The sequence below is a fragment of the Dreissena polymorpha genome, chromosome 1 (genome assembly GCF_020536995.1).
Source record: "Dreissena polymorpha isolate Duluth1 chromosome 1, UMN_Dpol_1.0, whole genome shotgun sequence".
NCBI classification, from domain to species: Eukaryota; Metazoa; Mollusca; class Bivalvia; order Myida; family Dreissenidae; genus Dreissena; species Dreissena polymorpha.
Genome location: NC_068355.1, coordinates 23199888 through 23226570, shown reverse-complemented (window position 1 = coordinate 23226570; position 26683 = coordinate 23199888). Strand labels below are relative to the sequence as shown.

The window sequence follows — 26683 nt, the reverse complement described above, 5'->3', positions numbered from 1 at the left end:
AAAGACATACTAATTAAAAATCAACCTAAATGATGATGTTATTTCAGGAATTCAATACGAATTAAAACAATATCTCATGTGTACGTTGTTTTAGGAAAATATCCATCATACGTGACGATTTGTTGTGGGCTAAATATTCAATTGCACCTCATATTAGCCGTTATGTTTTTTATAAGACAGTCACGTGTGGTATGTATTTGAGCCTCGTTCTGGCTAATTTGGGTCGACACTTTCCTCCTAAATTTGATTTTTGATCAAAAGAGACTAATTTCAACAAAAAATACCATTTAAACGGAAGCCCGCACGTAATATCACGGGACGCTACTAGAAGCACGTGCATTAAGTCCAGTTTTCCCAGTTTTTAATTTTTGTGTTTGTTAAGAATCGGTTTACATAAAGCATGATCTCGTAAACACACTTAACATGCGCTTTGAACAAGAACATGTTAACCGAACAAAATTCGAACAACCCGCATAGGAAATCGGAAAATAAATAACGATTTGGTATAGTTATATATTTGTAGCATATATCCATTGTAGAACTAACCACAAAATGTCGTTGCATTAAATCGGTATGTTGCGTATTCCGCACATCCCAAACTTTTTTGAAAACGGCCATTAAAATTGCGCCGCGCTGTGGGTAAACGGGGCTTAATGCATGTGCGTAAAGTTTCGTTCTAGATAATCCCGCACAGGCTAATCACAGACCGACTGCACAGGCTAATCTGGGACGTCGCTGTGCGCACTTGAATCAAGACCAGTTTTTCCAGAGCGAGGCAAAATTCAACTTACACCGATTTCAAGGTGAATAGCAGGTATCACCGAACGTGAGTATCGACGATGTAACTTAAGCAACGTCCACCAACTATTACCAATTTAAATTGCGACGACTTTGGTCATATGTGGTTTTAATTGAGAGTGTCAGTCGGGAAATTCATCCAATAGCCTAAAGTAAATTACGTCCATCAACCAGACGCTATTAGACACTATTATGTTACTTGCAGCACCCTTTTACAAGTCCATAATTACTCGAACAGCTATATTCAAGTATGTCGAAAAGAGTTTTTGCATTATCTGCATTTAAATAATCGAAAGCCCTTGATACAATTATGTACGAGGCATTCATGTTGTATCGCTGAATAGCATGGTGATTAAATAGACTCGTTCTGAGAAAACTGGGCTTTATACACGTACATGTGGGTAAAGTGTCTTCATAGAATAGCCTGTGCAGACCGTTTAAAGTAACACTACTGTTCAAAATCAACGAATATTTCGTACAATTGTTCGTAAAATAAACTTAACAATTAAAAATCAGTGTCCCTGATGGCAATTGCCGAAATTTCAACGTCAGATGTGGTCTGGTAAAATAGATGTTTGTAGATACAAAATGCTCGTTTTTATTATTGTTTTGCATATCTATTCATACGACACATGAACACTAAAATGGTGTTCGTGTGTCGTATGAATAGATATATTCGCGGGAATTAATTGTGGCCACACAAAAAATAAAAACGAGCATTTTGTATCTACTAAAATCTATGTAATCATACCACATCTAGCGTTGATATTTGTGCTATTGCTATATGAAACACTGAATGTTAAGGTGTAAACTTTATTTTACGAAATACTTAACGAAATTTTCGTTGATTTTGAGCGTTATAGAGACTTTAACCTATAGTTACCGGAAGATTTGGCCTTGGCGAGAAATCGCCACGATTTACCAAGCAAAGAAGTACTATTGAATTATTTATTTCTACATGAGATTCCGCATGTATTCACTAATTGACATACATAGTTAATTCATGTCATATGTTAAATTTAATCAGCTTTTATATTTCTTTAATTGTATCTGACCTGAGAGCAAATATAATGTCACATATGTTTTTTGTCTGTAATTATTTTAGATCACCTGGTGATTGGAGCAGGATGTAGAGCATGGCCACTGGTATGTATGTTGGTATGAGAACATAGGGGAGCTAATAGATATATAGTGATGGTTATCGTCTTTTGGTGGTTGGCTGTCCGATAAGCACAGTGGTTGGTACACGAGCTACTTGCGTCAGCGAATTCTACCATCTTTGAGTCCGCTGTCGGTGAGGCCTGTGATCTGAATCATCATCGGCGCATGCGTGGCTCGTTAGAAATTTGAAAATGCTGCTTCCAGATTCACAACATCAGCGCAGAGATTTGACTGGTTCCGAGGATAGCTCGATATCCAAATCGTCAGTTTCCGTGATAGCCGAGAAGAGGAACGACATTGTCATTCGAAAGCCCTTATTGTTTCAGTCCATTCAAAACGACGCAAACTAATGAATCGACCCACACTACCGCTGATAAGTACGCTCTCCTTAACTCCGGCACGTTTCTATCTGGCACCGCTTCATTCACTAGCTCGTGAAATAGAGAGCTGAAATGTCCGTGTAAAGGCTGATCAACACAAAATTGTTCGACCACGCGGTGTATGGCATGTTGATTGGTGCATAAGGATCGCTTGGCAGGTGAACTAAATTAGCGGAGTTGTACTGTGGAACAGTTTCCGGCTACATACATGACAAATGTGAGTGTGGCGTAAATAAAACCTACCCCGAAAAGAACAGACGGTTCGCGTGTTTGCCACCCGTTGCAAAATATCGCGGAGCGCTCACAGCTATCAATACACTTTTTGTATTATAAAATCGTTCTCGAACTTGAAATTGTTCTGACAGAGGCGCTTAATTTGTCAGGCTGCTTCCACGAAATCATGTAGATAATATTAATATCCTATTTTTTTAATCACCAGGCGTAAACGTACCTGCAAACTGCTATTATGGGTAAATATATCAGTCATTTATCATTTATTCTCATTTATAGAGTAGGTCTGGCAAATGGATAAATTAAACAAAATTAAAACATTTTTTTTTCTCTTTCCACATTCGATTAGTAAGTAGAGCAATTCCAGCTATTGGTCACATTTATCTCTTCAAGTGACCTGTTTATACACATTAAGTGAATTTTCCGTGTTGATTCATCCTCGTAAATTATTTTTAAGTACCGGTTCTTCGAAATGATGGCGTTTTTATTTCAGAAATATTGCATCTTTAATTATTTACGAAAACAATAAAGTAATAGGGGTTGTTAGCAATTTTGCAGTCACCATTTAATCAAATATACATAAACATGTAGTTTTTTAAACGCAAGAACATTTAGGTTTCGGTCTCAAAATGTCTCATTTGATTTATAGTGTTCGTTTTGCGGTAAATAATGCAAAATAATATCACATAGTAATTTCCTTAAACATACATCAACAATAAATAGTTTACAGCAGTATAATATTAATGGGGCCTTTGCAAGTTTTGGTAAATTGACAAATTAAAAAAAATGAATCAGATACGCACATTTTCGTTGTAGTTATGATTGTTATGAGAAAACGGTAATACTGAACATTTACAATTCGCTAAAAATCCATTATATGCATCATTTGACGATTTAAAAACCTGAAAATAATAAAGCGTTGCAACGTACAACGATTTACTAATTAAGATAGTTCTGTTGTTGTCGTTATATGTTGTGACACTACGAGGATTGCTTATATAAAGTATAAAATACATCATTCATTTTATGAGCACGGATGGCTGAATGGTCTAAGCCTTAGACTTGTACTCCAGGTGTCAGTGGTTCGAGCCCTGTTGAGGGTTACTTTTTTCTTTCTTTAATGTTATTCTTGGTTTTTTTTGCAGCTTTTAGATCCAATGTTTAAATTGATCAATATATAGAGAATATATGGTTGGTGACTTTTGATATCATGTGATATAAGACGAGTCTGATATGGCGTAGGAAAAGGCGAGGCTTGCCGTTGGTGATGATATCTACCAAAATTCTTGGCGGCACAGTTCTACCCTCGTCAGTTGCACTTGTCCGAGTCTTTCTCTGCCTCTCAACCAACTCGAGATATTCCCCCCCCAACTGCATCCCGGCACAGCTTCACATCAACCCATCTAATTAATTTGTCGGAAAGGTAATACTTTTGTGTCGACAAATTGATTTTTGAGAGTATTTATGTAATTGTTTTATCTGAACATGTTATAAATCTATATGTCACTATATTTATAAAGTTTCAATTTTAATACAAATTATATATCTGGATTTTTATTTTTAACTCTTTGCATGCTGGGAAATTTGTCGTCTGCTAAAATGTCGTCTGCTGAATTTATAAAATAAGCCTTTCTTCATTTTTTTCAAAGATTACTATCAGAATAGCAAACAGTCGGATCCAAACTGTTTGCAAAGGCCTTCAAAATTCGGTTCCAGCACTGAAAGGGTTAAAGCAGTTATGCAATGAATGTTTGATGATGTTTTTTTCTAAAGAAATCTCTATTTTATTTTCAGGTTGACCACACAAATTTCCTGTTTGGTTGTGGAGATAGAATCATTTTTTGTGAAGGTTTGATTTCAGACACTTAAAAATTGAAATTGTCATGTATTATTAGGCATGGCAGGCATTTGCAAAGCATCTCAATCAAGTATTAATTATTTTACTTTGTCAATGTTAATTCATTGTGTATGCTATTCACCTGTTTGCCTTGCTTTTTATAAGAATGACACAAAAAAGGAAAGCATTTGTAAAGTATTAGCTGTTTTTTTTTTATATAATCTTAGACGAGATGTTTAGTGATTATGTGCATAAATTCTTCTTTAACTTGATCAAATCTGTCATATTTTATTTAAAACGTGTTAAGAATATTTGTGTTACGTTTTAAATGTTTATCATTACTGTTTTAAATTGTGTTCATCTCATCTGCAGCCAATGAATGGTAGGCTAGCGGTGCACATTTGTATTTGTTTAAATTTTTTCCATTGATTAACGCTCATTTAATTTCACTATAGATATATACTTAATAAAGTGTTAGTTTTGTTTAAAGAAACAACTTATTGTTTATTAATGTTCAAACTTCTGAATAAAATATGAATCGCTGTTTGTTTCCATTTAAATCAAAGAAGCGACATACCACGCCTACAAAAAATAGTTCTCAGAATGGGCGGGGCTAAAACTTGGAACGCTAAAAAAAATCATTAAGTAAACAAAATATGGGCAGAGTTTTAAAACGGATATTGATGGGCGGAGCTTAAAACTGTTATCGGATGGGTATCCGATAACACTTAAAAATATCATGTCAGCGTCTCCAACGTAAATGCGCTGTCGTGGCATAATAAAAAACATTTAATGATAAACTTTAATACATGCCAAAATCTGTTAAAAGATCCCTTTAAATCTAATTTCAGTTGAGACCGACTCAACTTGCCGTCTTGACTTAAATATTATTACTTGTTAAAGATGTAAGCAACGTTCTTCAAAAGGAGATGTATTTTTAACTTTTTGCGGGAAGTCATCTAACTACCAATCTAACAATGAAGTAAACTGTTTTCAGATGAAAAGGTAACCTTTCTTTTGCCTCTTCAATCGAAACCAATAATAGTGGGTTGCTGCGGTCCACAATGTGGTAAACACCGGTTCGACTAGCCCGTCCTGACCCGTCCTGCAGTGGCTGCTGGGAAGAGGTCTCCAGTTCCGGTTCTGCTATTCCCTGTACATAGACGTTTAAACGATCTGCTTGGAAAAGCCAATATAATCCTGGTGATCCTGTACGCAAGTGACGAAAGGCAGCGACAAAACGTAAGAATAGATCTTGTTGTAGTGTCTATTCTACAATAAATGACGATTTTATACATATTCGGGACAGTAAAGGTCGTATGACAAGGGAGCTACTAACTCGAATCCCACATTTTCGGGAATCCGAGGAGCTCTGGAGCATGGTTCGCGGCAGCAAATCGGAAACGGAGAAAAGTGAGTTTGAGGCTGAGGTACAGACGAAAGAGCAAGTTGACGATGTCAAAGAAACATCCAAAGGTTGACAACGTTCATCAATCTAGCTCGGTTGAGTGGACTACCGTCGACCCCATTCCACTCTTTTAAAAGTAGAGAGTCTGGGGCACGGCCTATGTATAAGGAGGGTTGGTATGAGAGCGGTGAGCAGCCATATCCGGGGTACCCGCCTATGCCGACGCATTCGGGAATGTACCTGGGTAGAAATGGAAAGGTTGAGGGTAGTGGCTATTCATACTTGGGTTTTACGCCGATGCAATCGGGGATGAACCCGGGTCAGGAAAGCGAGATGGAAAGTGGGGGGCAGTACCCGGGGTACCCCATGCCCATGTATCCGGGAATGCATCCTGGTAGTTGGCAGCCAGGTCATCCTTATCTTAATGCTTGGATAGGAGGGCAAGTGGGTTATATGTACCCACCCATGGCGCCAATACCGCAGGGGTATGGGGCTACGCTACAGGTGGTGCCAGAAAGGGTACCAACGCATGATACGCCCTTGAGGCCGGAGGCCAGGGAAGGGGCACAGGGCGCTCGAAGAAATATTGCTCCGGCAAATTGGGGCAATATGGGAGGAGCTGGGGTGGGGCAACAAAGGGCGAGGCTTCAATCTTTGCCCAAATCATTAACGTATGATGGCAAAGTGAGTTGGCAGGCTTTCCTGACAAAGTTCGGGAAGTTTGCTTCAATCTTCGAATGGACGGAGGAGGAAAAGAGAAATTATCTCTGTTTGTGTTTGACAGATAGGGCAAGTGAGTTCTATGCACTTACTACGGATAGGCATACAGAAATGACCTATGCGGCAGTGGTGGAAAAACTGGAGAGGCGGTTCGGTTACCGTGAATTGCCGAAGACGGCAATGGTAACTTTCTCGAGTGCGACACAGAGAGAGGAGGAGTCCCTTGATGAGTGGGCTGATAGGGTATTTACGTTGGCCGGTAAGGCATTCCGGGAACTGCCGGATGCCTCCATGACCCAACAGGCCATATTGCGGTTTTGTATCGGGACCCGAGAGAAAGAGGCGGGAGAACAGGTGATTAACCAACGACCACAATCTATAGAGCAGGCTATAGATAAAATGAAGTGGGCAATCCACACGCATTGCCTGATTTATAGACGGCCAAAGGCGGAGAAAAAGATGACATGTGCAGAGGCTGTGCAATTGGCGCAAACGAGGGTTGGAGATCAGAGCAAGATCAATGGTAGGGTTTACGCTCTGGATAAACGAGTTGGAAGGTTGGAGGAGAAGTTAGATGCGGTTATGGGGAAGTTGGACAAGCTACTGGCAAGGCCGAGTAGAAGCTCAACGTCTTCCCCAAGCCGGTAATGCTACAATTGCAACGAGAGCGGACATTTTAAGCGAGAATGTCCGTAGTAGGACACCGTCACCTGTCCAAAATGACCGGTGTTTTGAATGTAATGGGTTTGGGCATATGAAGAAAGATTGCCCGAATGCCACACACGATGAGCAGGGGAAAACACTAGGCCCAAAGTAAGGCAAAACAGTAAGGTTTGCAGATTTAAACGGCAGGGGGTCAGTGTAAGTGGTCCTAACATGACCCCAAAGGAAAAGGGCAAATCTGTTGTTGTATGTCAGATAAGATCTGACTCAATGTTCCGTATAAACGTGACATTGGGTGATGGCCTTGTTGTGCAAGCTGTTATTGACACAGCAGCTGAGGTGACTTTGGTGTCGGATAGGGTGTTCGTAAAATTACCAGGTGACAAACCGGTATTAGAACAGGTGTCGGTTATGACCGCCGGTCTGGATTTGTGTATGAAAGGCGCAATTGTTGGCCCCGTCAAGATTGAGATTAGGGGTCAGACATTCACTGAGAAAATGTATGTAGCGCCAATAGAAGACAGCATGCTTTTGGGACTGGACTTCATGTGGAAGCATGGAATAAATATTGATATTCATAGGACAACAATAAGCATCAGGGACACAGTAGTGTCAATGAGCGAGGAAGTGGTGAGTGATAGCCTTAGAGTGGCATAAATGTATGTGGATGTTTGAATTGAAATGGCGTTTATGTAAGTATACCACTTGAATCTGTACCTTACTCAAAAAATTGAGGCACCTTTGGTACATGCTATTGTACATATCCCAAACGACCTAAATTAACATAACGACATAGTCACATAGTTTCAAATGTCACTTCCATTTAGTTATTTTCATGATACATGTAGCTTTAAGGTCTTGAGTGACAGACCGCTGGAAACTGCGTGTTTAAGTTTCCCGCGCACTGCGTTATCAGCAGACGCCGCTACCACGACATGGGCGTGAACAACCTCCGTGTAGTTTCTATAGGCCGCGATTTTCCGTCTAGTGACGCCATCGTGCTGGTAAAACACCAGCCGGTCCGTGCCCACTTGAAGTCTAGACTGTATAGCTTTTGCCATATCCGCTGAAGTACAAAATTCGACGACCAAGCGGGAGTTCATTCCTGGTCGCGCCGACCGGATATCGAGGAGATCGAATTGGATACTTTGTACGGGAATGTTGAGTTGAGTCTGTATTAGGTACTGCACCTGTTCGTGTTTTTATAAGTAGTGGTTATAGGAGGGGTAGTAGTAATAGCAGCAACAGCATCAATAGCGGTTGAAGCAATGGGAGTTAAACCGATGTACTGGTTGTTTTTTGTAGCAACATTCTTTATTTTATTTTGCTCATAATTATTATTAAAAGTAATACTAGCAGTACTAGCAGCAGCAACAGTAGTTATTGTAGTTAGCTAATACATATGTATTTTGTTATTATAAAATTATTATTTACGTAGTATGAGGTATATATTTGATCAAGGTTCGTCTTTGCAATTATAATACATTTTATGATTTAAGTCACCTATAGTACCAGCTGTAGCCGGTCGAAAAAATTAAGTTCTTTCTTTAAACTAACCTCATATCATTAAATAAGGTTTGCGAACATAATCAAACACTCGGAAAAGAATGTCACAAGACGTGATCGTGTAAGTGAAATCTAACAATTTTACCTCCGAGTGGGACACGTTTTCGTTGTTCCAGAAACTTAAAACTGCGGCGTTCGGACAACTGGGTGGTGTATCATTGCGCATGTGCAGACTTGAGGCGATCTGGTAGATTTTGTCACTGCGAATGACATTGGCGTCCGGGCAAGCTAGATCATTCGGCGTTGCCGCGTCACTGAAACCATGAGAGCTGGACCGGATTAAGGGACTTAAAACAGGAAAACAACACAGTTACGTAACTAAATTGTTTTAGAAAAACTATTTTAAGGGGCGGACATTTAACATGATGCAAACATATTAAATGGTAACGCGTGGAAAAAACGTGCGTTAATTTCAAATACTTGCGTTAAAAGATAAAATAATATGCATTTCCTCTTATAAGGCTCGATTTGTCATTGTCGGCTCGGGTACTACTTAAAGGGGCCTTTTCACAGATTTTGGCATTTTTTAACTTATTCATTAAATGCTTTATATCGATAAATGTAAACATTGGATCGTAAAAGCTCCAGTAAAAAATCAAGAATAAAATTTAAAAAAGGAAAACAACATTGCGCGGACCAGGTTTCGAACCAGTGACCCCTGGAGTCCTGCCAGAGTCCTGAAGTAAAAACGCTTTAGCCTACTGAGCTATTCCGCCGAGTACACATGCCGAACGTATTTTATACCTTATATAAGCAATCTTCGTAGTTTCACAAAATTTAACGACAAAAACAGAACTCTCCAAATTATTCAATTGTTTCGCGTTGCAACGCTTTATAATTTTTAGGTTTTAAAATCGTCAAAAGATGCATATAATGGCTCTATTAGACCATGGTAAATGTTCAGTATTACTGTTTCCTCACAAATATCATAACTAAAACGAAAATTTGCGAATCTGAAACAACTTTTTTCAATTTTGTCAATTTACCAAAGCGTGAAAAGATCCCTTTAAATGTCCCCCGGGTACGGAAAATATACTAACACATACCCGGCAAATTTAGACTGTACCCGAGTTTTATTCCCGCCCAAAATTCGATGTCGTTAAACGCGCTACAAAATTCGAAAAAAATCTCTTTGAACAAAACCTGCCTCATCATGCTTTTTTGAGTAGGAGTTTCGATAATATTAATGCCATCTTACAGAATATTAACATAAATATGAATATTGTTAATTTGACTTAAATAGCCGACAACGACCAATTTAGCGTTTAAAGTCCCCGTTACGTTTTAGTGTATTTTCCGTACCCGGGGTACATTTGAGTACAAACAGATCCGACAATGACCAATTGAGCTTTATTAAGTAAAGTTTATTTAAAATAATGTCACGATAAGCTCGTGTGCTCAGCTGACAAAACATTTTCGTGCACGCGGAACTCGTTCTCAAATTGTGAGTCGGGTACAATTCGTTGTTCGGTTACCAAATAGGATTTCGAGTCTGGATCGAATGCGAGGATGCTGGTGTAACCCCTTGGTACAGTTTGATGTTTGAAAAGTTGCGCAGACTCGCGCCAAGGGCCTGCACAGCGTCCCGGTCCGGCATGTCCCTTCCCACGCCCACCAGCACCTGCCCTAAATTGAAGACGGTCACGATGCTGCAGTGGACCGAGGTACGGGACGCGCACTGGGGACCCGATCCCGAAAAGAAAAACAGCAACAATTAAAAATACAAGAGCACATTAAATGTTATTATACTGATATTAGACTTATAAATTATAACACTGTATATAGTATTGAAGTTGTCAGTGGTGGTTAGTAAAACGTAACGCGCATAGGGGAGCCGATTTATAAACATAGCAACAGCAGAAACATTACGATTTCACGCGCACGTTGAGTGTTATTGTACTGAATAAAATACAACTAACACTGCAAAATTAAAGCGAAAAACTAGTTTTCAATTAAACACCAATTTAACCATGCAAATAAAGCAGCAGCAGCAAAAGCAACAATAGTAGTAGCAGTGGCAGTAGTAGTAGAAGTTGTAGTAAAACCAAAACCATCAACATCTTCACTATCTCCATCATTATCAGCATCATTATACGAATCACTTTCAATATTTCCTCACATCTGTCGGCACAGAGCACTGAGATCCCGGCCGATGGCCCGACGACGTCGGTCGCACTTCATCCTCGGTCAGTACGCTTTTCTTAAGTATGAGCGCCTGGCTCGATGTCGGCACTACCTAGGCAACGGAACCGCATTTTAAAGGGACATGTTAACCGATTGGATAAAAATAATATATTTCATATGAAGTGTAAATATGACAAAAACAATTCGAGTATGATATTATAAACAACATTCTTCTACCAGTGGCTGTTTCTTCCTTCGACAAATGTACATACATTTATGACGTAATTATTGGCACAGATTGGAATGATGATGATTTCATTCCATGCGCATATATGCTATAATAGATTGTTAAGCTTACAATAAATAAATTAATACTTACCCATCTGATATTGGCCCAACTGGACAAAACATGCTCAACCTTGTTACCATGACGCGCGAAGTCAATGACGTCAATTACAACGGCGTAACGTCAGAGATATAGGGACGTAAAGTTTTTGTATTCAGATTGACGTCTGAAGACCGTCTTTGTTTCATATCAATCGCTATATGACTAATTTAAGTAGCATTTGTGAAGAAAAACTAGTTAAGTATTGATGCAAAGCATCAAAGGGCGTCGGGAATTTCAGTGTAAAAGGAACTCAATGAAGTTACATGGAACGATTTTTTTTCTACTGTTATTAATATATTAATATATATTATTAATATATTAATAGATATTATTAATATATTAATAGATATTAATATATTGGCCGATTATTTTAAACAAAATAGAAAACGATACTGGTATTACCATTATCTATGATTTTGTGTTATAACCCCCAAATAACCATTATCTGTGATGTTGTGTTAAAACTCCCAAATAACAATTATCTATGATGTTGTGTTAACCCCCAAATATTTCATAGTTCATTTTATTTACATTGGTTTCCTTTTTTCACTGGCATCCGTGTGCAGTTTTCATTAATGGAACAGAACTGTGTAGGTTTTAAAAAATCTGCTTCATCTTGTAAGCGTAATTTCATATTTTTCGCAACTTCAAGGGGAGATGATTCTGAACTTATTCTTACGTTGCTCATTTATGATAGGGGTTGAGTACTCATTGATATAAAAACACTGTGAGAGTTTTAATGTGTTTACGAACCCCCCACCCCACCCTCACACACATATATTTCATGTGCATAATAAAAACAAAAATGGTTACAATAAAACAGCAGATTTATTTAAACTAAAATGACTACATAAAAAAGTTAACATAGCACACAAATAAAATGATTTGATTCTACTGGGGCTCGAACCTTGGGCCTCTCACATGTGAAGCGAGCGTGTAACCACTTCACTACGGAACCGCTTGAAAAATCACCTTCTAACTAAGATATTAATAAGTGACTGTAGTGTAACGGTTATCAATAAAGCAATAAACCGTGTAATCGCTGTCGTCTTGTAAAATTGAAGATAATACGCGTTAACCAAAACTCGAACAGCAAAAGTCTGCGCGATTGTTAGAAAAACCACAAAATAAATAAAAGAATATTTCTTACAGAAATTCTTTTAAGCAAACAGCGCAGACACAGATGAGACGCCGCATTCGGTGTCTCATCTAGATCTACACTGTTTGCCAAGGCCTTTTTCTAAACGCTAGGCATAAATGGGTTAATTGAATATATATTTGTTCAAGACAATATGTTAAAGCGGGACTGTACGATTTTTATATGTGTTTAATTGTAATATATTGATACAAATATGTTACAATAACACAAAATAGGCAAGAAAAATTAAACATTCAACACAAATTTTGTAAAATGTAGCAAAGATAAATTAGCGCCCCTAGCCGATTGTGACGAAGATATTTCGTACATATTTTCCTACAATAACTGAAGCATTCGTCTTTTAATAACTATTTGTGTGAATGTTCGTGTGTCATATGAATAGATATCGTTGCAGGAAATTATAATTATCCGTAAAACTAAACATGCATGATACACAAGCTGACGAATTCGACTGTACAGACATTTTCTATTTAAGAATTAAATATCTGGCTTATTTCGCATTTTTCGACACATGTTCTTTTTAACTTTTATTTTAATATATATTGAAATATATGTATAATACTTTTTTTACACAATTTATATAAATTCATAAATATTTGACAAAATCGTGCAGTCCTGGTTTAATGACATTTTGAGCCTGTATATACATGCCAACTCTGAGGTATTTTTATTGATTCTAAGGCTTTATTTCATTTAAATTTAACTTTCTAAGAGACTACAAATGTGTAAAAATACATATGTCAGTAGTAAAGGGCTAATCATAATTGTGTCGCATTCTGAGAAAACTGGGCATAATACATGTGCGTAAAGTGTCGTCCCAGATTAGCGTGTGCAGTCATCACATGGTAATCAGGGACGACACTTTCCGCCTAAACAAGATTTTCGGTAAGAAGAGACTTCCTTTACACAAAAAATACCAGAAAAGCGGAAAGTGTCGTCCCTGTTCTGGGACGACACTTTATGCACATGCATTATGCCCAGTTTTCTCAGAACGCGAGACAATTATTTATAAAATAAATCTCTCTCAAAAGAGTAAGGCCTACATGAAGATTAAGGGAGCTGTACAATGTCTCGAACGCCTCTCTCAGTTTGGTAACTGCTGTCTGCCCACAAAAGAACACTTGACTTTTCTTGTGCCCCCATTCCTCCTCTTTCGCGTCCTTTGTCTCCTTAAGCTTCTTTTGCTGCTGCTCGAACGTGAACGCTTTCATTGCCTGAATTTTGTTACCCTTAAAGGCAAAGTTTATCAGGGCATGAACATTCTAATTGTCCGCTCATCCAGACTACTACAGTGGGACTAAGAAAATTAAACCCTTTTGACGTATGAGTGCAGAGGCGTATTTAGGTGGGGGGCTAGGGGGCTAAAGCCCCCCCCCCCCCCCAGCTGGCTGGCTAGATATGATTAAAAAAAAATGAGCCCCTTACAGTTCCAATCCACTTGTGTATTTCCTGTCATATGCCCCTAATTAGGCCATTAACAGCTGTCAATTTGTGTGATTAGCCCCCAGGCATGTGTACAGACGATCTAACCTTCGCCAGCTAAACTGCACGCTTCATTGACTCTAAGTGATAAACTGCGCTATTTGATTGGCTGAAGGAGATGCATTCAACTTATGAAATTCATCGATACATTTAGCTATAGGTAAATGTTTACAAATGGCTGCCGCATGGGACTTGTGAAAAACAATATCCTCCAATTACCTTCAGTCGAGCGGTTAAGGAAACAACTAAAATAATGTCTGAATGAATTCAAACATATCCGCAATAAACGATGTACCTAAAAAGATTTATTTCATTCCTGTTAAATGCATGTCAAAATTGTTTATTTACAGCGTTTATTAACCACACAAAGCCAATAGATCCATACACATCCGCAAATGACATACACTTCGCGCGTTGTTTACCTTGAGTCGAGAGGTAACATCCGAAAAGCGAGAGTACTCGATTGCAATAGACATGAGGTCAACAAAACTTCGAAAATTCGATTCACTGGACAAATTTAGAGAAACTGAAAGTTTAATTTTACTTTTTTATAACTTTTATTTACGATTTAACAAGTTTCTGTTTTAACGGTCGATCTTCTTTTGAGCAACATTGACATGAAAAAGTGCTCAAGAACTGAAAACAAAACAACAACGTTCGCAATTTATTCCAATACAATTTTGGCATATATATTACTATTAAAAGATTTGATAAAATTATCATCAAATCGGGACAGGGTATACCCACTGAACACGTGGATATCGGCATGTATCATATTTTTGCGATGTGCGCGCACAGATTGTTTCATGCAAAAAATTCTGGGAATCGTGAAAAAGTAAACGAATTTTCTTTAAAATAAATAAAATACTTGAAATTATGTGTTAACACTAGCGCAGTGGTCTGCAATTTATGCGCAAGTTTAATGAAGAGTACCGAAAAATATACGGAAAAGGCATAAATTTGGACTATTTCAGTTGAAGTAAGATTTTTTAATGCCATTAAACTGTTTGTTTTTTTCTTATTGTAGTCGTGTCTATAATTATTTTCAAGCGTAGTAATGTTATTAAAACAAAATACTGGTTTGAGAGACATATTTTTACCACTGTGTGTCTGTCTGTCTGTGTGTCTGTTACACTTGATGTCTGAACTCAAGTTCTTGTTGTACATGTCTATTTTCATGCAAAATGCTGATTAGATAGCATGAAATTGCATCATTTGAAGGTACCATTTCAAAAAAATCAACGACGGAAGGGGACACCCCTCCCGCACCCTCCCCAGTTGAGCCCCCCCTCGGAAAAAATTCTGGATACGCCTCTGGAGTGTTTTATATAAAATCTTTTTTAGACATAACTTGTCCCAGGGGCTAAAAGACTTTTTCATGGACGCATAAATTTATCGATTTCTATTGTGTCAAAACAATGAGTAGCTTTTTGCGTAGGATATTGTTTAATATGTTTGTCTTAAATTCCTGCATCACTTGAACCCGGGGTCGTATTCCAGAAGCATCTTAAGTTAAATTTTATTCTCATCCTTAAATTGGGAAATTTTCTTAAGTGTTTCATTTCCTATTGCAATAATTTGGCATCAATAATTTCATCAAAATAACATCTTTTATGTCAATGTTATTTTAGGAATGGTAATTTTGAACTTAAGTGAAATTATTTAAGAAATGACTTACGATGTTTCTGGAATACCACACCAGGAAATAAAGAAATTGAATATCTCTGGAATAATAATGAGCGTAAGTTAATTATTACCAAAGTATTAATTATTTAACCAAATTAAAGGGGCCTTTTCAAGTTTTGGTAAATTGACAACCTTAAAAAAGTTGTCTTTAATTCACTGTTATACTGAACATTTACAATGTTTTAAAATAGCCATTATATTCATCTTTGACGATATAAAAGCCTGAAAATTATAAAGCATTGCAACGCAATACGATTGAATAATTTGGAGAGTTCTGTTGTTGTCGTTATATTTTTTTTAACTACGAGGATTGCTTATATAAAGTATAAAATACATCACGCATTGTATGTGCACGGATGGTCAAGTGGTCTAAATGGGAGAATCTTTACTCCAGGACTCCGGGGGTCAGTGGTTCAAGCCCTGTTGAGGGTTACATTTTTTTCTTTTTTAAAACTTTTATTCTAGATTTTTTAATGGAGATTTATAGATCCAATGTTTAAATTTATCAATACAAAGCATTTAATGACAAACTTCAATACATGCCAATATCTGTGAAAAGGCTCCTTTAATTTTGTTTCTGGAAGTTTGGTTGTTTACATATCCATACTTATAACCACCTTTTTAAGTGGGATGGAAGCATTAGAATTGGTAGATGGATCAAAGGGACAAACAGAGCCCCAGTGTGAGAAAATTGGGCTTAATGTATGAGAGTAAAGTGAGAAAAGTGTCGTCCCATATGAGCTGTACAGGCTAATCAGGGCAGTACTTTCCGCCCAAACTGGATTTTTTTCTAGGAAGATCCTTTTTTCAAAAAATAAAACAAAGCCAAAAGTATCGTACCAGATAAGCCTGTGCAGATGGCACAGGCTAATCCATGATGACATTTTATGAACGTGCATTAAGATCAGTTTTCCGTGACGACACTGTATGAACGTGCATTAAGACCAGTTTTCCGTGATGACACTTTATGAACGTGCATTAAGACCAGTTTTCCGTGACGACACTTTATGAACGTGCATTAAGACCAGTTTTCCGCGACGACACTTTATGAACGTGACCAGTTTTCCAAGGATCAGAAAATGTCCTACCTCTTCATCACCCTTGTCACCCTGCAGTTGTCGGCCCACCTCTGTTATGAACTCCATTATCTCCATAATAAGGGTATTCAGCTAATGGGGGAGTAAAAGAAGAGATTAGATGTGGCCAAAAATATGTATGCCATCAAATATAATTTGATCAGCAAAATAATCCAATCATCACACTGGTCATCTTCTTGTGTTATAATGAGAAGACATTGTTTTAAACATTTTTTGTACCAAACCCTGTAGCATTCTCCTGACACCCCCACAAACAAGAGAAGATACTCTGCACACATGCTTTAACTAGAGATATATATTGGTTAGGCCTATATGGAAAACTGCAACATCCCTTGAACATTCTTTTTTACACTAGACTAGAGGCTACACGTCAGTATTTTTTTGTATTTATCTTCCCTGATTGTGGAGCAGTGAATCTTTTTAAGATCATTTACACTTTCAATAATTACCACAATTAGGGATGTCTGTTATATTTATTTCTATTTTTAAAATATTTCTTACAGATATTCCTTAAAGCAAACAGCATAGACCCTGATGGGACGCCGCATTATGCGGCATCTCATTTGGGTTTGTTTGCCAAGGCCTTTTTTCTAGACGCTAGGCATAAATGGGTTAAACTAAACTATGGGCCCTGGTACTCACCTTGCCCTGCATGTCCCCTGCCTGGAACAGCTTGAGTTCGCGTGACTGCTTGCTGGTCAGCTCATATTTTACTGCCTCCTCCAGTTGGCTCCCCTCCTGAGGCGTCTGGATTGGGGGCAGCTTCTCTGTAGGCGGCTTCTGAATACAAACCACAGAAGTGTGTGTAGTCCCTTAGAAGTTTAATTTAATTGAAGACCTTTCTTACTAGATTCAAGTTTAAAAGCTTCATTTCCAAGCCTTAGATACTGATGAGCAGCAAACAGCATAAAACCTGACTGTCATTTTCACTTGGCTTCTTATGGGGGAAAAGTTTAAGTGACACAGGTTAACACAAGCAATTTTTCACACCTTTAGTTTAAACCTATTTATTGTAGCTTGATTGCATAGAAAACCTCAAGCTCATTTGAAACGCTGTTATGTTTCAATTTCGTTGGCAAGAGTTTAACATACATCCACATTTTTCCATTAATTATTCTTAATTCTTTATCACAAAGTTATGAAGTTGATAATGTAAAGACATATCTTTTAAGTCTGTAAACATATTGTGTATATGTTTTGTCTGAAACTGCAATGATGTTATAATGTGTTTTGTGCACAAGAACATATGAAGAAAATCCATTAATTTTGTCTTCTGTTTGGGTAAAGGTATCCTTTTGATTAATAGAGGCCACCTTGAGTCCGTTTCCTGGGACTAGAACCAGCACTTGGTGTCTATGCGGAAAATCTAAAAAAAGCTCCCATAGTGGGGCTCCAGCTGTTGACCTCCCGATTGCTAGGGGGACACTATATCCACTACACCACTGCCATCTTTATTAGCAAGACACAACAGATAATCTCATTAAAACTGTCAGATACCCTAGTAATAGTAAGTTTGGGCGGCTGTTGAAAACAAAAGGTGGAAATTTAAAACAGATGTTTTTGTCAAGCATCTATTTCTTGAACATTAATACTAATATTAAACTCAAGCATTTTATCTGCCACATGTATTGTGACATATAATTAAAATAAACATAAAATTTAACAAACCTGTTCTAAGTATCTTGCCTTCACTTGTGTGGGCTTAGGTTTCATGCTGGTCTTTTGGTTTGATGATTCTTTGGGTTCAATAGTCAATAGTCTCCTGGAGTGCTTGTTGGGCTTGAGGTTGCTTTTCAGTGGTCTCCGTTTTAACTGGCTTAGCTTGTTTTGTTGATTTTACGTCAGAAACTGGAACTGTACCTTGAGGTCTAGACTTAAGCAAGCCAGATTGTTATAAATTTAACAACTGTAGGCATTATTAATAAAATGATTAGTCATATGTAGCTTTTTTTTTAATATAGGATTTGATAATGAATAAGAAATTCTCAAATAGGCTATTTCACCTGAAATGAGGAAATGAGGGTAATGTTAATATGAAGAAGAAAAAGGAGATGCATTTTTTTCTGAAATAGAGATTCAAAGAGGACTCTCTAAAAAAAGACACTATAAATAAAATAGGGGAAAATAGTGGAATATTTTTAAAACTTGAAATACAGGAACATGAAATTTCATGTGAAACAGAAACAAATATGGTTATTGTTATGTTTGAAATGAGTAAAGAGGGTATTTTTGTCTGAAATAAAGTATCAGAGGTTGTCATCTTTATAACTAGGGAAACGGGAGACAATTATTTCTTTATTTCTGAAAGATAAAAAAAGTGATATGTTTCTAATGATCATGATCTGAAATAGTGAAAAATATGGATAGTTTTTTTTTATCATAAATAGAGAAAAGGAGAGGAAGCTTTGTCTAAAACAGGGCAATATAATGGGTACATTTATTTGAAATTAAGCAACAGTGGGGAAATTAAACGTGAAAAAGGGGAGAACATACACTACAGATCGCTGGGTATTAGGAATTTTCGCCCGAAATTCAGTCAAATGAGAGTTCATTACCTCGATGTTATGATCCACTTCAGGCGCGGGAGCCAGCATGGGATGCGCATCATGGTCCATCATGCGAAGATCTGAAATCTCTCGGAACGCTTCGCTTAGTTTTATCTCTGTTTCGGCCAGTGTACGTTTCAGGTTCTCACATCTGCTCTTCCATTTCTGTACCTCCTTTTCTAAAGCAGCTACCATCTCCTATGGGAGAGAGAAAATTGTACGGTCTTCAATTAAATGTAAACATGTGTTATTAATTTCCTTTCAATAATCTGACTCAAATAATATTGTTGTTTTGCCACTATAAAATGAAAGCTGCATGACGGCCCAACAATTGTTTGACTATTGATTAAAGTAATTTAATATGCACTTCTTTATTACTTCCCCATAAGTTGCAAATATTTTTGTAGTAAAATATTATGTTATTTTTATCTCCATAATTAAAGTGTGTTTTATATGTTGGTGTAAAGACAACGTATGAATGATTGTCCATATGGGCAAAAGAACGTAGGTACCGATGCCGGGATTTCAAAATAACGTAGGGACCATTACTCTTATTATCAAATTTACGTAGGAAAAAACGTATGTCTGTGTCGAAAATAGCATAAGAACCATTACACATCGTCATACATCAACGGGTCTCTACAAATAATTACCTATAGGTGGGTGGACTATGGCCACAAGTACCTAAAATAAGTCATGTGTTTCTACTAACATCGCAAAGAAGGGTATTTAGGTGTGTTAAAACTATATAATAGCATGCTCTAATCATACAAATATCTTTTTGCATGTTTTATCATGAATTAGTTTGATTTAATTTAAAATTAACTCAATTTAGTATGATCAAATGTTGCACAATGACAGCACAATTTATAAGTATGTCTTGAATTTTGCAAATGATAGAAATCCCAGGCCTAATGGTCGGTAGGGTAACTGGGAACAAACAACTTTCGTTTGTACGCCTTTCACTTTGAAACATTTTACCCACCTGGTTGAGATCTCCTACTGCAGGACTCCCCGTTTCCTGCTCTTTACCAACCTCATCGACCTCATTAGGACTTTCCTGAGGAATATCAGTAGCAATTGTCGGTTTCTGAAACTGCACATGTGGCTTCGACCTGAAATCGAAAAGACAGTCACAACAATTCGCGTTTTGAAATGGTTATCCAGTTGGTTTTGTTACTTTACAAATTGAATTATCCTGATTGAGCCGTTTGCAACTTATAAGCAAACTTACGGGTAAGAAATATGTCGATTCTTTTAACTGGACGAGTCTCACCTCTTTTAATAAGATTGTAATTGGTGAATCATAAAAATCACGTACTGTATACTGTCCACAAAATACATTGCTACTGCTATAAAAATGTTGTCAGGCATGTTGCTGTATTTATTTACAATTGAGTTTTGTTTGACTGAGTCTAAGACAATTTTTGTTTTATTATTTCCAAAATTCTCAGAGCTGCATTTCTTTTGACCCACGTCCTTACATTCGATTTCTATGGCTGCCATTTAGCAATTTTCAAAGCCTTTGGATAAAACTATACGGATATGTTTTTCAATAAATTAATATTACTATAGTATTTGAAAAAACATTTGGTTAACTGTGAACCTTGGTCGGGATCATTGATGTTAAATCGATCATTGATGTTTAATCATTTTTAAATCAGCCATTAATTGTTGAAACTGAAAGAAGTCTAAGTGAATGAACAGTTTCATTATAATTTCTTAAAATGAAGGGATACATGTATGCGCTACAATTTTCCCGATCAGGTTTATATAAATGGTAGAAATTGTTAAAGTAACATGAATACATAAAAGCAACGAAAATTTCGTACAACATTTCGAAAAAATAAAGTTAACACAGAAACAAATCAATGTTCCTTATAGCAATAGCCAAACTTTCAATGCTAGATGTGATATATTAACATAGATATAAAGAGATACAATATGTGTAATTTTTGTGTGGAGCACTTTATTACATTTTAATTTCCTGCAACGATATTTATTCATACGACACACGAACACTAACTTGGTATATGGAATGTGATAAATATATTGTTCCGCAAAAGACAAATAAGAGCATTTTGTATCTTGTTAAATCTATGTTACCAGACCACATCTAGCGTTGAAATATTGGCTTAAGCTATACGGAACATAGATTTGTTATGTGTTAATTTTATAAAAAAAATACAAAATAGTGTACGAAATATTCGCTAATTTTGACCCATTTATGCCTGGCGTCTAGAAAAAAAGGCATTGGCAAACAGCGTAGACCCTGATGAGACAACACATGATGGGGCGTCTCATCCGGGTCTGCGCTGTTTGCTAAAAGGAATTTCTGTAAGAAATATTCTAAATATAGAAATAAATATACTAGACATCCCTTATTTGGAATATAAATTGATCCGATTTAGAAGGATGGGAGAGTTCACTTTGCATAAATGGGTTGATGGTTTATGGGCCTCTAAGACGTACACGGCTCTTTGTCTGTCGTTCCGCAGCGTGACTAAGTCTTCACGAGTTTGTCGTTTTCCACCTCAATACTCTCGATGTAGTTTATCTGTCAATGAGATCAAATGCAGCACATGGGCGCAGATAATATCTGTGTAACTTGTAATAATTTTTGAAAACGTTTTTTATTGTTTAAGGAACATGTTGATTAACCCATTTTTAGCCTAGCGTCTAGAAAAACGTTTTTGGCGAACAGCATAGACCCAGGTGAGACGCCGTATGATGCGGCGTCTCATCATGGTCTGCGCTGTTTGCTTAAAGGAATTTCTGTAAGAAATATTCTAAATATAGAAATAAATATACTAGACATCCCTAATTTTGGAAATAAATTGATCCAATATAGAAGGATGGGAGAGTCCACTAGGCATACATGGGTTAACCTTATTTTGCTACAATCATACCTGTTTAGCCTGTACCAGGATACCCAAAATTACAAGTCATGAAAGTTCGATCTATTTTGAACTAAACGCTTTTTCCAACTAATAACATTTTTTTCTGAATGAATTTGCATTTTTAACATTTTAAAAGAGTTACTAACAGTAACCAAGCCTTGAAGTTATGGCTGATTTCAATGATTAATTGCTCTTGATTTGTGCTGTAATGTCAGAACTCAATAAATGGATGTGCAAAACTTAAAAAAAAATTCAAAGGCCAGAGAGTTCCGAATTCCAGGTTTCCAACGTTACTAAAAGCTTTGACATTGGTCACAGATCTGTAATTAAAGAAGGTGTCATATTGTCGATACTGCTTGATAATCGAATACATGCCATGGTCATTACCTCCTCAGTTAACTCCATCATCAACTCCTCCTTTTCCTCAGCCATGTTGGAAAACGCCTGAAACAGAGAGAAAAGCAATAATGTAAATATGAGTTGCGTTCTGTGAAAATTTGGCAAAATGCATGTGCATAAAGTGTCGTCCCAGATTAGCCTGTGCAGTCCGCACAGGCTAATCAGGGACAACACTTTCCGCTTATATGGTATTTTTAGTTTCAATGGAGTCCCTCCGTACCGAAAATCAAGTTTAGATGGAAAATATCGTCCCTGATTAGCCTGTGCGTACTGCACAGGCTAAACTGGGACGACACTTTACGCACATGCCTTATGCCAAGATTATTTAGAACAAGACATATTTACGAAAACACTTTACACAAAAATTCATCAAAATTTGGTCGAGCGTTAATAAAAAACAACAACAAACAAACAAGGAATAATACGTTTCGGTTTGCTACAAAGCTTCAACAATTAGCAAAACAATTAATTAACATGTTATGAGTGGCTATAGCTTTCTGAAAAAGGCCTTTTGTATAAACGTTAAGACTAAAATATATTATCAATTTCTCAAGTTAAAAAACGGTGACCTTAACATTGATCCAACTAGGCCAAAATGCAATCCAAATTAAAATCGTCTTAACAACAACATACAAACGTTATTTCAGCACAATTTTTTTATATATAAACGAAACGGGTTTTCTATCTTGAGAAACAGTATGTTAGAAGTACTTATTCCAAATACAATGTCAATTTTGGTCTCATTATCAGCTTTGTATACCGAACGTTGCATCTAGATTAGTCAAGACAAATTAGAGTTATTAACCATATTTCACATTTGTGCCATATTTGAAGGTGCTGTTACATCGACCTGTAGCCGAGTTGCCCCGAATTCAGTCCCTATTTAGATCTGCACGCAAGCTACCTTCAAACAAACATCCAATGCTTATGTTTATCTTGCGTCATCTACATGTTCATCGTTATCGGTCACTCCAAAATAAATAAATTGACTGGAAACCACCACTCTGACGACGCCCTAAATACCCCAATCTTCGTTTGAACCCTGGAAAATAGGGCAAATACATATGTGACCTCGGACTGACCTCTCTCAAGCCATCCTTAGCTTCCTGATAAGTTCTGATCTGGGCTCGCAGCATTGCTGGGTCGCTAGTCATCTTCTTAACGGGTGTTTCCGGCTCTTCATTGCTGGGTCGCTAGTCATCTTCTTAACGGGTGCTTCCGGCTATTCATTGCTGGGTCGCTAGTCATCTTCTTAACGGGTGTTTCCGGCTCTTCATTGCTGGGTCGCTAGCCATGTTCTTAACGGGTGTTTCCGGCTCTTCATTGCTGGGTCGCTAGTCATCTTCTTAACGGGTGTTTCCGGCTCTTCATTGCTGGGTCGCTAGCCATCTTCTTAACGGGTGTTTCCGGCTCTTCATTGCTGGGTCGCTAGCCATCTTCTTAACGGGTGTTTCCGGCTCTTCATTGCTGGGTCGCTAGTCATCTTCTTAACGGGTGTTTCCGGCTCTTCATTGCTGGGTCGCTAGTCATCTTCTTAACGGGTGTTTCCGGCTCTTCATTGCTGGGTCGCTAGTCATCTTCTTAACGGGTGTTTCCGGCTCTTCATTGCTGGGTCGCTAGCCATCTTCTTAACGGGTGTTTCCGGCTCTTCATTGCTGGGTCGCTAGCCATCTTCTTAACGGGTGTTTCCGGCTCTTCATTGCTGGGTCGCTAGCCATCTTCTTAACGGGTGTTTCCGGCTCTTCAATCTATACAAGAAACAATTTAAAGACAAAAATCTTAATTGGACTAAGATATCGTAGTATATTTGTTCATGTCAGTGTAAGATCGATTGTTATTTCACTAGTGATCATAGAAATTATATTTAAAAATATTATTTTTCTATGATCACGAGTGAAATAGCAAACGATCTTACACTGACATTCTGTTTCATTTATGCCCATTTTTCAAGAAAATTATTAACAGCTGTTTCCCTTTCGCTGAAAAGTTACCCTTTCTCGGGGTTTCTCCCTTGGCGTGCCTCAATGCATTTTAAAGCACAAAATATGACGAAATGACGTCATTTTACCAGCGGGATTCCCAGCTAAACCTCTTTCACAATGTAAATAAACTTTGAATTTAAGCATAAAGTAAAAATAAAATGTGTTGGATTCGGTGGTATGTTGATTTAAATTCACTCGTGGTCATAGAAAATATATATATTATTATTTATGATAATCTCAAAATAGAAAAGGAGTTCCGAAAATGTGTTATTTTTATCGGTGAAACTGCAGAAATGTCATATTTTATCATTAGGTATAAAAGAAATCGTAGTCATTCATTTATTTTAAGCACAAACACCATATACGTGGTCAATAAAAAAACAACAGATAAATAGTTCACTGAAATGTTTCATCAGCCATATTGTCTAGCATTTTGGAACTTTTTCCTTGACCTCTTAATAGTTGTTAATTGGCTTTGTCTGAGGCCTCATTGACATTTGAGACGCTTGATATTTTTGTCACATTAGCATGATTGTCTGAAAGATTTTGCAGAGCCCGTGACGTGATTAAAATTGATTTACTTTGTAAGAAGTTTGGGAATGGATCGTTTTGCAAAGTCTGCGAGATGCGAGATGCTTCACAGTAAATTATATTAAAACAAAATTTGGAAATTGATTGTTTGAGGATTTCTAACCTTTGCAAGAAGTTTGGAAATAGACCGCTTTGCAGAGTCTGCAACATGCTTAACAATTAATTACCTTTGCAAGAAGTTTGAAAATAGATCGCTTTGAGGGGTTCTTACCTTTGCAAGAAGTTTGAAAATAGATCGCTTCGATGGGTTCTTACCTTTGCAAGAAGTTTGGAAATAGACCGCTTTGCAGAGTCTGCAACATGCTTAACACTTAATTACCTTTGCAAGAAGATTGAAAATGGATTGTATGTATGTATGTGTAGCTGATATGCTGCACTGATTTATTACATTATTTGGAGTTATGACATGCACAAAAGAAGTTATTTCATTCTACTCACCAACAGGCTATTATTATTGTTGTATGTGTAGGTTGATTGTGCTGTTATACGCTGCAGTGTTTTCAGTCTTGTGACGTGCAATAAATGACTTCTTTGTATCAAATGACCAACCGATAATTATTGCTGGTCCAACCCCTAAAATGGCTAAATTTCGAATATATGTGCAACTCTGCATAATGTTCTCTACATTTAGTTTAAGGTATAAGGAAAGAACAATACTTACCGATTATGGAAGTTTTTGGTCATTGAAAATCCATATATTTTAAATGTAGGAATAAGCTCATGTCCCATAAGCAACTATAATGAAAACATCTTGGCTGAACAACATAGATAATCTACCATTTTTGTTTAGATGGTGGAAACAAACATAATGTTGTTGAAACATGTAAGATAGAAATTGCTTATTATTATAAGCATTTACATTAATATTAGTAAAGAGTTTTGTCCAGGCATTTGAGTTTTGAAATACGTTAGCATAATTATACCATTACTTTTGAAATCAATATATACACGTTTTTTCTATTTTAGCTGGAATTCGTCTACGCAAATATTGTTGCATTGTTGCAAAAAGATACCATGTGACATTTAATTTCAATGTCACATGGTACTTTTTTGCGCCAATGGGGCATTACAACATTTGTCAAAACATATTTATGATGGGAATCGTCTGCCTCCATGTTTCTACACTTGCGCTTATTACGTTTTTGTTCGTTCAGTGCATTAATTATATGTGTCTGTATGTTTGTAGTTAATGCAAGTTTTCAGATTTTCATATGAAGGTTGCTACTCAAAGACCTTGCTGTTAATCCAGAACTTCATTCTTAGATTTGATCGAGATTCCAACTTTTAAACCAATTGTTTGAATCATGAAACGCGAAATCTCAAGGCTTAAAAGACATGGAAGTATGGTGTCAATACACATGTATTCAACATAAAAAAGAAGGACTATTTTTAATCTTTTTGGCAATAATTACAAACTGTAGCTTCAATTTGGATTTTGGTATTGTGAATTTTAGACTCACAATCTTCAATGTAAGCATTTAACTTCAGGCAAGATCTATAAATAAGCTTACACAGTATTTTCGTTGATTTTCGTTGATTGGGTGTTGTTTGGTGAACTGTATTTG

The 26683-nt window shown here is 37.0% G+C and overlaps 3 protein-coding genes across 3 annotated transcripts in view; 1 reads left to right on the top strand and 2 right to left on the bottom strand.

The window, feature by feature from the left end:
- The window catches only part of LOC127874385 (uncharacterized), a 14722-nt gene extending 3398 nt beyond the window's left edge, over nucleotides 1–11324 (bottom strand). Inside the window, exons 1-4 of the mRNA XM_052418679.1 lie at nucleotides 11264–11324; nucleotides 10884–10996; nucleotides 10240–10442; nucleotides 8850–9018 (exon numbers count right to left, since the gene is read on the bottom strand). Of these exons, the coding sequence (XP_052274639.1) occupies nucleotides 8850–9018; nucleotides 10240–10442; nucleotides 10884–10996; nucleotide 11264 (486 nt within the window). The 5' untranslated portion in view covers nucleotides 11265–11324. The remainder of the gene's footprint in view (nucleotides 1–8849; nucleotides 9019–10239; nucleotides 10443–10883; nucleotides 10997–11263) is intronic.
- The window catches only part of LOC127874358 (uncharacterized), a 141546-nt gene that overhangs the window by 42902 nt on the left and 71961 nt on the right, over nucleotides 1–26683 (top strand). The gene's annotated exons all lie outside the window — the stretch shown is intronic.
- On the bottom strand, nucleotides 13408–18570 carry LOC127874391 (uncharacterized). The gene is made up of 4 exons (XM_052418691.1): nucleotides 18369–18570; nucleotides 17343–17480; nucleotides 16692–16772; nucleotides 13408–13664 (listed from the first exon to the last, which is right to left on the bottom strand). Exons 1-4 carry the CDS (start codon nucleotides 18411–18413, stop codon nucleotides 13422–13424), a joined length of 507 nt encoding a protein of 168 aa, XP_052274651.1. The 5' UTR covers nucleotides 18414–18570; the 3' UTR covers nucleotides 13408–13421.